The sequence below is a fragment of the Rhinatrema bivittatum genome, chromosome 4 (genome assembly GCF_901001135.1).
Source record: "Rhinatrema bivittatum chromosome 4, aRhiBiv1.1, whole genome shotgun sequence".
Lineage (NCBI taxonomy): Eukaryota > Metazoa > Chordata > Amphibia > Gymnophiona > Rhinatrematidae > Rhinatrema > Rhinatrema bivittatum.
In genome coordinates this window covers 331,200,307-331,212,636 of record NC_042618.1, presented here as the reverse complement: position 1 = coordinate 331,212,636, position 12,330 = coordinate 331,200,307, and the positions used below count along the sequence as shown (strand labels likewise).

Sequence of the window (12,330 nt, the reverse complement as noted above, 5' to 3'; positions counted from 1 at the left end):
GCCTTCTCTGCACTTCACAATAATATAAAAAGCTCTATATTTACCGTACCTTCCATTGCAAACCATTTACATTATTAAAGAAAGGATCATTTCAGCTAATTTAATTTTACTATAGATTAAAGTATTTTCTACTACATTTTGCACAGAATTCTATATAAATTCATCCTATATAAATGCATAATATACAAAGGTATGTAAAACAACAAGAATGAATACAGCTTTCTTTCTTACATGCAATTTCTATCTTAAGGTTCAGAAATACTTCTCATTAAAGACTGAGATTCAGGAGTCTGATCCTGGGGTTCTCCTGTGGGTTTATCAGATCAATATAATGAGAACCATGCAATTTGAGGGAAACATGGTAATATTCCCAACTATACCTCCGAACTAAAAACTATTGACTTTTGTGCCTGTCTCTGCTTTAAATGATGCAAAACCCTGCAAGTATTTGAGAATCTGTTGTCGAAGTTCTTTCTTCTTCTTATCCTGCTTATTTTCCGACCCAGCAGCTTCCTCCTGCTCATTTGTGTTTCCATCTCAATTGGGTCCGCTCTCTACTGAGCCATGGGGACCTTGAACCTTCATTCATAGGTATTTTTTTTTTCAGTGGGTAGGGAAAAATTTCCCCCTATTTTTAAATCCCCCTCCCAACTCAGCCCTGCCCAACGGCAGTCTTTGGCCAGGAACCACAAGCTTACAGCTCCATCCAGAATTCAGCTAGCATGAACTCTTAAATCTGGTCTCCGAGTGCCATCCTTGAGCATTGGCTTGAACTCCTCCCAAGAGCTGGGAACACTGCCTTTACAGGCTCCATGGCGTTCACATTCCCAGCTAGTCCAAGAAACAGAAACCTGGCCTGAGAATCGAACCCAGGTCTCCAGCATGGCAGTGCACAGCACCAACTGGGCCAGCCTGCTTCTTATCCCACTTTTATGGTCTTCACGTTCTTCCTTTTAGGTAACAAAAAAGACTTTTTTTTTTTTACTCTTTCACAAATTTTGTTTTCTACTCTCAGCTATGATAATTAATATTAGTAGAACAAGTCAATGAAAAGTATAACTTTTAAAATGCATAGTAAAATATATATTCATCTAAATTCCCAAGCTGATATGACAATACTTATGACATCAGCAGCCCTATTCAATAGCAAAGCAGATTTAGGAATGATTTGATGACATCACAATACAAGTTGGCTGAACTAACTTAAAGCGAGATGTTAGTCTTCTTTTGTCTGAAGGGAAGCATTTACTAAAAGTTTCAAATCTTTAGAAAATTAACAATGAATTAAGTTAATGCTCTCTAGAATTACCTTTTAGACTACCGGATGGCAGAGAGGAAATACTTCATACACTGCTCATACTCTCCAAAACTGAAAAACTGTGTTCTATGGGGTAGATTTTACAAATCTACGCGCGCGCGAACAAACGTACACGGGATTTTATAAGATACGCGCATAGCCGCTCGTATCTTATAAAATCAGGGGTCGGCGCGCGTAAGGGGATGCACATTTGTGCACCTTGCGCGTGCCGAGCCCTGCCCGTTCCCTCCAAGGCCGCTCCGAAAACGCTGCGGCCTCGGAGGGAACTTTCCATTCACCCCCCTGCACTTTCCCCTCCCTAACCCACCCCCCTGGCCCTATCTAAACCCCCTCCCTACCTTTATCTTAAAAGTTAGTACTGCCTCCGGGCAGTAGTAACTTACGCGCGCCGGCGCGGCAGGCCCCTGTGTCGGGGCACTCGGCCACGCCCCCGAGCCGGAAACACCCCCCGGACACGCCCCAAAAACGCTGCGTCACTCCCAACACGCCCCCCCCCAGGCAAGCTCCGGGACTTACGCGCGTCCCGGGGCTTGCGCGTAACCCTTTTAAAATCCGGCCCTATGTGTAACAAAGTGACTTCCAACATAAGATGGCGGCAAGACTTTGTAATTTCTGTTTTTAAATCGTGACTGTTGACAGTTAATAGAAACCTACAATATTTTTGGACCATGCTATTCCTTGGTGTCTTGCTCCTTAGCAAAGAGAAATGGTAAGCAAACATCCTGAAAGTAGACAAGAATGGGAATTATGCAGTCTCAGCAACATTGTCTCTCAGTGGCAGAAAGGATTCTTTAGCTGGCGAGATAATAAGTGGGTTTGCTCATGGTATTACGTCTCAGGCTGTAAGACATATCTTCATACACTAAGTTCTGGCTTGATTTCTTCTTTGGCTTGAAGCATTCCTTGAGCTACACACAGAACAAAGAAAAAAGCACAAATGGTTTCAGAGAATTCTGATGGAACACAAAGTGACACAATCAAGTGTTTGGAGAATTAGGTAATAGAAGCTCTTCATGATTCAGGACAGGAAGGGGGCGATTTTGATTCTTGCTTTGTGCAAACAAGTGAAATTTCACAGGAAAACTCTCCTTGGAGTTTCTCTTTGAAAATTCAGGGGAACATGGGGAGTGCGTGCACTTGTGCGACTATGTACGTTTCAGGATTCAGCATGATGTTCAAGGTTAATCGGGAAAAGTCATTTCATTAGCAATGATGTCATGCATTACTGGGAAGGAGAGGTAGAAGGGGCAAGGGAACAGAGAGGAGTTGCTAAAGAGGATCTCTTTTATCTATCTGCAAACCCCCAAGGTCCTACATCGATTTAGGGTCGTAGGGGCTGACAAGAAGTGGATAATCCCTTTGTGCCTGCCCCCAAAGCAGTGGCAACAGCAGGTGCCCCTCCTCCCCCCCATTGCAACCACAGTAGCAGTGGTATAGAGGTCAAGGAGGAGGGAATCAGTAAGATCTGCCATGTCCCCCCTTTCATGCAGCATTACCAGCAAACATTTTTCTGGGGGAATCTAAGTGGCAGTGGATTTTCCTTTGTAGGATGAAGAAGAAAGTCTCCGCTCACCCCCTGCCTGCAGCAGGATTCAAGATACTTCACTATCCTTTCCTTTCTGGCTGTTTTTAGGTAAGGATATGCAGCGGTTTTGACATTACACCTATAAAACCATGTTTTATGCACACAAAAGACTGCTATAAGGCAGGCAGGCTCTCCCTGCATTTAAAAGTTATGTGGTTTTCCCTTTTGAAAACTGACAAGTCTGCAGGTAAAATGTAACCGCAGACTTTATACCTCTGCGCACACTCTGAAGGCTGCCGTCTACAAAGGACAATTTTGAAAAGTACCAGCCTGGATACAAAGTCCACATGGGTACTTTTACCAGCAGACTGGGCACTTTAATTTTCCATAGGTGCTTTTCCTCTTGTAAATAAAGCACACAGATTTGAAAAGGAAATCTACGTGCGCTATTTTCCTCTTCAAGCTAAAACAGGCTCCTGGGAATGCCTACTCCAAATGTGGGTAAAAGTATGGGCGCTGTTAATCTCCGTGCACACTCTTACCCAGGTATGGGGTGGGCAATTTCCAAACGATTAATTTACCAGGGTAAATGACTTTTGAAAATTGTCCTTCGCAAGGACTCAAGTATTACTTCACCCCCCCTCCTTCCAGCAACTGGGGGGGGGGGGGTCACCCAGGGCTCGGGGAGGCCCATGAGCCCATGCAAGCTCATGTGACTGTGGACATGCCGGCGCACAAGGGCCATGGGTCTCCTTCTCTCCCTCCCTTGGCAAGCGTTTTAACCAATCAGTGTTGCAGGAGAGGTGGGCAGACCCTCCTACTCCTGTCTCCAGTAACTGCGGTGTTTTTAATTCTGCTGCGGGTTGGGAAGCCATGGATCTGCCAGTGATGCAGTAGGTTCCTTCTTGTCTGCTCTCCTCCCCCAACCCATATTTTTGCTGCGGGCGCAGAGCCGGTGAGTAAAAGCATTCCCGGGCTTTATATCTATGGCTGGGGTGCGGGTCAACCTGACGGCTGAGGCATGGAACCACAAGTTGGATACTGCATTAGGTTTAAGCCCCTGATGAAGAACACAAAACACAACCTGTGCCGTGTTTGATGGGACTAAGGACAGTCTTGGTGGTTTTGAAAGACACTTTAGCCAGCACTTACCTTAATTCGTAAAAAAAAAACTTTTTTGAAAAACATAAATTGTTGGAGACCTACGATTAAGAAGTGGATCCAAATACTTTTTGTGAATGGAGTGACACGTAAAGCTAAATCACAATGCTTCTTTTCTCACATGGCTCCTTAGTATCATGGTCTCTTGATGTAATATGTAAGTAATCTGTATTTTTATGAACGATTTGGGAACTCCATGTCTTTGGCAGTTCTTGCCCTATTCTGTTAAGGTTGGGGATACCACCAGTATCAGGTTATCATTGCATAATGTGAATAAAAGATACTGAACCGATTGTGGCACTCTATGCTTACATCCATCTGACGCGCTGCAAGGATTACCAGGCCAAACATCAAGACAAGAATTATAATGCCAAAGGCAATGAGCAGATAAAGCTGCCATGTCGAAGAATGAGTCATCTCTGTTGCAGATTTTGCTGAAAGTGGGTCATCACAGACTGCATCTGCAATAAAGTTAAAATCAAATAATTTTTATTTGGAAAACATAAATCGTGAATACTCTAATCAGTAGTAGGCAATGTAAACCAAAACTTATCTTTGCTAGAGAGATTGTGGCTCCTACCTGTGTGAGTGGGTGGGGTTAACCAAATCTGGTACACATGGATCAACGTTTAAAGTGAGATAGAAAACTGAGCATTAGCCATGGGGCTGCTCTGTAGAATAACCTTTTTTACTGACTAATTTCTTCTTTTATCATATTCAACCATATCTAAGCGAGCAGGCTAATGTGGATGGGCCAGTACTTTAGGTGCAACTTTATATAGCCTGCACAGCTGCAATGTAAGCAAGGTCTTCAAATGTGTTCAGTGGTCAGAGAGGGGCTGGATTTTTAAAGATGTTGATTTAATTGGTTAATTCCTGGAGTTAACCAGTTCAGTCATTTTCAAAATCTGCCCCGTATGCCAGCAGCCAAAGAGGAAAAAATAAAATAAAAATTCAGCAGCACGGATCAGTTCATTCACGCTATCATTGTGGGAAGGGCTTGGAGGCTTAAGAAGTAGCCCCTTTGTTTAGTAACCTACTCATCATTTGTGGAAATAGCCAAATATTTTTACAACTTTTAGGGGCTAACTTTTAAAGCCATTTGAGCACATAAAACTGGGTTTAATGCCTGTACTAAAACAGCCCTGGGTGCAGTTCACATAAAAGTACCCACGTAATCTGGTACTTTTACATGTACTGCAAATGGACGTTCTGGATGGTGGGGATGGGGTGGAGTTGGGATTTAGACGCAAATTACATTGCACAAGTTACGCCTTCCGAAAAGCAGGTGCAATGTAAATGCAGGACCTTGCAACGAGGGCTACTGAACCTTGACCCCAGTATTCAGTTTTTAATTACTTTCTTCTTTGACGCCTGCTCTCTGTGTGGGCAATAGTCACACTGACCCCCATGGTGCAGACTCCATAGGTAGTTTTTACCCTCAGGGTTTGCACCAGCAGTTGATTAGTGCCTCCTCAAAAGTACCTGCACAAATCTGTGCCTGTTTTTCTGGGGTGGGTCTATTTTAGGAAAGAATAGCATGCGTAGTTTGGAATATCCAAAACTGTGCATGTTGTTGCCTCTCCTATCTATCCTCATCCCGGGAGCACTTACAAACCACGTGGGTAAAAAAAGTGTGTGCCCTGTTGACATACATGTATATTTTTTAACCACTAAGGGGCCGATGCAATATTATTCGCGGAAAGCGGGCGCTGACTTTTTAGCGCCCGCTTTCTTAATGTACGCATGGCGCCCACAAAGGGGGCGCCATGCAATACGCAAATTAGGGGGTTGCGCTAGCAAGGAGGCGCTAGGGTCGATTGCGCGATCTTAGCGCCTCCTTGCTAATGCGACCTTGTGGTTACCGGTGGTTTGCCGGTTATGAACACCGACGCCGTCTTCAAAGCGGCCGGCAGAGGGTTTTTTTTCCTTTAACTTTTAAAAAAGTACAGAAAAGCAGTTTATTTCTGTTCTTTTTTCAGTGCGCTCAGCTATTAACGCCTGCTCCAGGCAGGCGTTAATAGCTGAGAGATAAACGTGCGTCTAAGACGCACATTTATTTTTTTGCATTTGGAGTGAATGAGTAATAGCCTCATTCACGTGCATTTGCATGTGATGAGCGCTAACTCATTCACTCCGCTTTGGATGCGGGTTCAATAGGCGCAAATCCCCCATTGCATTAGGGGTGGGGATTAGCGCCTATTTAACCCGCATCCGACAGCGGGTTAAACAGTGCGCTCGGCTGAGCACACTGTATTGCATCGGCCCCACAGAGGGTGGGGAATAGTCAAGAGCCCATTTCTGAGGCTAAAACAGCAATTTAATGGCAGAAATACCTTTGGTTACTGCCCTCCCTTTGCATTCAGAACGTATGCATACTGCATGCAGAGAAAGAGTACCTGCTAGTACGATCACCAGTGTGCCAGTCCCCCACATTTGTGAAATTGAGGGATTGCGGATGGCGCCCTCACACAGGTACCAATCAGTTTCGTTTCTTTGCAGCTGGTGCAGCGTTATTGTGAAGTTGCGCACGTTCCCAGAGAGCTCAGTGTGATTTCTCTCCATGAAGGTGTTTCCATTGCTTTGAAAGTAGGCAATCTTTTTGCTGCATCTTCTTTTCAAATACACCCCCACCGGATCCCCTGCAACAGTGAATGAGCAGCTTATCCGAACCGAACCTCCTTCTCCAACGAAAATCTCATTCGGCGACTGATTAATCTTCAGGTTTTCTGACCCTAAATAAGGAGAAATACAATAGATCCTGTGAAGAGTGTAGCAAAGTGATACCTGAAAAAATGATTGCCTATGTTCAACAGACATATGGAAGTGCTTTTGTTTGTTTTGACTCATTTTGTTTAGGGCATGCTAAAATGATCAGCGCACACTAAGGGGCTGATGCAGAAAATATGTGCAGAAAGCGGGCGCTGAACAGTCAGCGCCCGCTTTCTTAAGACGCCCCCAGGCGCCTCCCTTGGGGGCGCCATGCAATATTTAAATTAGGGGGTCGCGTTAGCAAGGAGGGGTTAGGGTCGCTTGCACGCCCCTAGCGCCTCCTTGCTAACGAGAACCCGATTGGCATCGGCCTTCCACCAGTTAGGAAACCGATGTCGACTTTATCGGCATTGGTTTTCCTAAACGCTGCACAGCCGCACAGCCAGGGGGGGTTCAGAAAACGGACGCTTGTCAGTTGAGCGTCCGTTTCCTGCACCCGACTGCAGGTGTTTTTTTTTTTTTTAAACTTTATTTTATTTTACCTCCTAATATTAAAGTAGGAAGCAGTACAGAAAAGCATTTTTTTCTGCTTTTCTGTACTAGTTTTAGGAACGCTCAGCTATTAATGCCTGCTCCAGGCAGGCGTTAATTTCTGATCGCTAAATGTGCATCCTAGATGCACATTTGTTTTTGCATCGGAAGTGAATACCTAATGGCCTCATTCACATGCATTTGCATGTGATGAGCGCTATTAGATTCACTCCGCGTTGGACGCGCGTTATAGAGTCGCTAATCCCTTTATTGCATAAGGGGATTAATTAGCGTCTATTCAACCCACGTCCAACTGCGGGTTATACAGTCCGCTCGGCTGAGCGCACTGTATTGCATCGGTCTGTAAGAGGGTAATTTTCAAAGTGGACTTCTGCGGGTGAAACAGAAAAGGTCCTTTTGAAAACTGCCTGCCCCTACATGTGCATAAAATTATGCACATACACCCTGCATGCATGTTAATTTATATGCATGTCGTAAAGCATTCTGGGGGGGGGGGGGGGGGCCTTGTTTAGGTTTGGATTTCCATGAAGGTTTTTTTGATTTTAAAACGTATGCACGCAAGTTTTATTGGAAAAACTCCCCGCAATGGCAAGTGTAACTTGTGCGGGGATAATTTTCCAAGTAAATGTAACAGCCTGCAAATTTATGTAGTCTGGTACAAAATTACTTCTCTATGGTTCTAGTTTTCACCAAAACCATTTAGTCTATGCCTCACAAAGGAAAAACAGACCAAATGAAAAACAAAACAAGAGCTTTTTTCTCCCTGCCTGACCCTACAAAGACATAGTATGCAGCCTTCGGCAAAGGAACATTTCCAAACATGAAGACTTTCAGCAGCCTTACTAGTCCTGGAGAAAATTGGAGTCTTTGTAGGCTGCGATATCTTTTAAAGGACCGAGAAAAAAGAGGTCATTATACATGCGCTTTTGAGTATCTTCTTCAGATGTCTGTGGGCTTTGAGGTCTCGGAAATTCACATACGATAACATCTCTATTTTTTGTAAGTCCCTTAAGGTAAGTTTCAAAGCCATTTATTTATTTAAAAGCACTTTTATAACCTGAATTACTTGCTCCCTGTGGGATATAACAAAGTATCCATAATTTATAACAATGGCCAACATAAAGCCCAATTTTAAAAAGGCTTCCAGGAGTGATCCAGTAAACTATAGACCAGTGAGCCTGACGTCAGTGTTGGGCAAAATGGAAGAAACTATTTTAAAGAACAACATTACTGAACATATTTATGCATAGTTTAATGGGACAAAGTCTTGCCTCCCCAATCTGCTACATTTTTTTTTTAAAGCTGTGAATAAACATGTGGATAAAAGTGAGTCAGTTGATATAGTGTATCTGGATTTTTAGAACTCACTTGACAAAGCATCTCATGAGAGACTCATGAAAAAATTAAAAAGTCATGGGATAGGAGGCAATGTCCTGTTGTGGGTTAGGAACTGGTAGAAAGAAAATAGAAAGTAGGGCTAAAAGGTCAATACAATGCAAGGTTCCATAATAGGACTCTCCACTAGGGAAAAGGATTTAGGATAATATTGTGGATAATATATTTAATTCTCTGCTCAGTTTATGGCCAAGAAAGCAAGCAAAATGCTAGGAATTATTAGGAAAGGAATGGAGAATAAACTAGAGGATATAATGCCTCTGTATTGCTCCATGGTGCAACCTCATCTTCAGTATTGTGTGTTATTCTGATCACATCTCAAAAAAGATAAGGCAGGATTAGAAAAGGCACAGAGAAGGGTGACCAAAAAGATAAATGGGATGGTGGGATGGAACTATTTCCCGATGAGGAAAGGCTAAAAAGGTTATAGCTCTTCAGCTTGAAGAAGAGACTGCTGAGGGAAGATATGATAGAGATCTATAAAATAATGAGTGAAGTGAAACGAGTAAACACAAATCAGTTGTTTATGCTTTGAAAAAGTAGAAAGACTAGAGGACATGCAATGAAGTTATTAAATGGTACATTTAAAACAAATAGGAGATAATATTTTTTTTTTATTCGGCACATAATTAAGCTCAGAAACTCATCGCCAGAAAATGTGGCAAAAGCTGTTAGTGTAGTTGGGTTTAAAAAAGCTTTGGACAAGTTCCTAGAGGAAGTCCATTAATCATTAAGGTGGACTTGGGGAAATCCACCTCTTATCCCTGGAATACACAGTATGGAATCGAGACACCCCTTGGGATCCTGCCAGGAACTTGTGACTTGGATTGGCCACAGTTAGAAATAGGATATTGGGCTTGGTGGACATTTGGCCTCACCCAGTAGGGTTAATCTTATGCTCTTTTACACACATAAAACACCAGAATCTACCTTATAAATAGGCTCTGACCGACGGCCCGCAAATGCACAGTAGAGAGCAGCTCTACCGCGCATGTGCGGGCCAGCACGTTGGTCAGAGCCGTGCGTGCCCGGAAAAAAGAAATGGCGGTGGGGCCGCAGGAGCGGCGGCGGCCGCGAAGCAGGAGCGGGAGGAGAAGCAGCGGCGCCGCGCGCGCGAGTGACACCCCCCCCCCCGAGATCTGCCGGCAAGAGCGGGAGGAGAAGTGGCAGTGCCGCCGCGCGCGCCCGGGACCCCCCCCCCCCCGAGGTCTGCCGGTTGTGGACGATCGTAAAGGGGAGGGGATCGAGAGAGGGAGGGGAAGGTGAGAGAGGGAGGTGAGAGAGGGAGGGGGGAGAGGGAGGTGAGGGGGGGAGAGGGAGGGGAGAGAGAGGGAGGGAGGTGAGAGAGAGGGAGAGGGGGAGGGAGAGAGGAGGTGAGGGGGAGGAGAGGAGAGGGAGAGGGGGGTGGGGGAAGTGAGAGGGAGGGGGGAGAGAGTGAAGGAGGAGGGAGAATGAGGGGGAGGGAGAGGGAGTGGGAAGGAAACGGACCGAGCCCGTTGTTACGGGCTTAACGGCTAGTAAAACAATAATCAAACATGGTTTTATGCACATAAATGACTGTACTAAAATAGCCTGGGGCTGAGTACCTGTAAAAGCACAAATAAAAATGACCCTGCCCCCACTGAGCACCTAAGAAAAGAATCCTGTTTTCTATGTGCAAGAGAAGAGAGCATAGGACAAGGTTGATGAACATTTTACTCCAAACTCTTAATTTTTTAGACAAAAATCAATGTGATAATGGTTTACAATTTTTGAAAGCAGAACAGCTCTAAGAAGCCTAAGGTGTAATTATTCTAAATAAGAAGCTTGAAACTCTGAAATTTGTCAAATGATTCTGTAACTTGCTATGGAGTCTCTTATCCTACCCAGATATCTTGCTAATGCTTTCACAAAAGTACATGCAGCAAATATACACTTACAGCAACCATTATAGATGTAGTTATGACAAATGCATTAGACTCCGACATAAACAAAGCTCTAAACTAATGGACAACCTGTGCAGTTAATTGTACAATACTGTGGTATGTCCAGAAATGTTCAACAGGCTCTGTAAATGCAATAACTAAAGTTTAAATCTGAGAAAATGAAACACCACGTGAGTTGTTGCTAGACTGAATTGCAACAATCTGAAAGTAGACTATAGAAACCCCCAAAAGAAGTCAATAAATCCTTTTAATACATACCATTTGGGGATGGGAAACCCAGGAATAGAAGAAGCAGCGGGATCAATGGGCAGGTGTGTGCTAATGACATCATTACACAAAATATCCTTTGGTATCCTCCGTCTGCTGCTTTTTTTGGAATGCAGGGTGAAACTTCACATGAAGCAGTTTCAGCAGGGGTCTGATGCCAAATTAAGTCCCTCCCACGACCTAATGTCACCCTTTCCTCTCTATGCCTCTTAGTTTAATTAATGCATAATGTATGCGGTTGAAGGCTTTCCGTTTGCTCTACTTCATGTGGGAAAGATACTCTTTGTTCTTTTAAAATTATTGAAGAGGGGGACTCCCAGGAACCTTCTACAGCCCCTTCCAGTACATCGCTGAAAGTTTTGGCTTTTTCCAAAAGCATATATGGACATTTCATTGTAAAGTTTCCATGCAGGTAACAGGTGCAGTTGTGTGCTGGAGGATTTGGTGGGTTAGTTTTCAAAGCGGCACTTTAGAGGTAACTTTAAACAGCTGCGCGGGCGTATATGCCAGCTCGCACTAATGGACGTGCGCATGATATAAAACTGGCAGTGCACGCTTATATGTGCACACAATTCTAGATGGATGTGGGCATGCGTGTGCAAATGCCGGCTCTACTGTGTAAGTGGGGGGTTTTGCTATGCACGAGCGCCAACGCAATCACCAGGTTCCCCAGTCTGTTCCCAGTTTGCCCACGTTGAGGCTAGGACTTCCTAACCTTCCTAATTAACCTGCCTCCCTTTTAGCCCCAACCCTCGCTAATTAGCCTCATTTTTTTTTTATTATATTAGGTACAATCCAGCCATAGCTTAAGTAAAGATATGCAGACAAGGACCCCAGAATGCGCTTGGGCCCTGCCCCTTTTTCCCCCAAAAAACTTTTGGGTGCATACCAGGAGATAGATACGCGTGTACTTGCGCGCTTGTTAAAAACCGTGCGGCACGCATCAGCCCAAGAGATGCACATTATTTCCTGGTTTTGGCACTTGCCATGCTTTTAAAATTTACCCTTAGGTGTATAAGTCCGCTTCGAAAATCGGTGTAACTTGTGTGCCTTACAGACTTTGCACTGGTTCTCAAAGTATGCACCTAATTGCCCTTTGAAAATTTAGAGACATTTTCATCTGCTTTTTCTGCGGGTACTTTTTCCCTTCAAAACAATTCGTGCAGTTTTAAAATTGCACAACTATGTGTGCTGTTGCATTCCCCAACTCTGGGGGTAATTTTCATAAGGATTTACACGTATAAATGTAACTGCTATTGTAGCAATTTTCAAAAGCCATTTACTTGAGTAAAGGACACTTACGTGAGCAAATCCTATGGACAATTCATGACATATATTGTAGCAATTTTCAAAAACCCATTTACACGAGTAAAGTGCATTTACTCGAGTAAAATCCAGTTTTAAGTGAGTAAATGCTTTTTAAAATCAAGCCCTTTGTGAACACCTCCACTACAATGCGAGCAAAAGTGCTTTGT

At 43.9% G+C, this 12,330-nt stretch overlaps 1 protein-coding gene across 1 annotated transcript; it reads right to left on the bottom strand.

Annotated features, from left to right (window-relative positions):
- Positions 1-1,816: 1,816 nt before the first annotated feature.
- LOC115089521 lies at positions 1,817-12,090 on the bottom strand. The gene is made up of 4 exons (XM_029597590.1): positions 10,847-12,090; positions 6,404-6,739; positions 4,317-4,465; positions 1,817-2,226 (listed from the first exon to the last, which is right to left on the bottom strand). The coding sequence occupies exons 1-4, from the start codon at positions 10,917-10,919 to the stop codon at positions 2,110-2,112; spliced, it is 675 nt and encodes a 224-aa protein (XP_029453450.1). The 5' UTR covers positions 10,920-12,090; the 3' UTR covers positions 1,817-2,109.
- Positions 12,091-12,330: the final 240 nt, after the last annotated feature.

Bases quoted from the DNA above. Each gene is read 5' to 3' on its own strand.
- LOC115089521 (XM_029597590.1), bottom strand. From the start codon at position 10,919: ATGATGTCATTAGCACACACCTGCCCATTGATCCCGCTGCTTCTTCTA. The intron at 6,740-10,846 runs GTATGTATTAAA...CTCCTTATTTAG, and splicing joins GGGTTTCCCATCCCCAAATG to GGTCAGAAAACCTGAAGATT. The intron at 2,227-4,316 runs GTAAGCATAGAG...TTCTGTGTGTAG, and splicing joins TTGCAGCGCGTCAGATGGAT to CTCAAGGAATGCTTCAAGCC.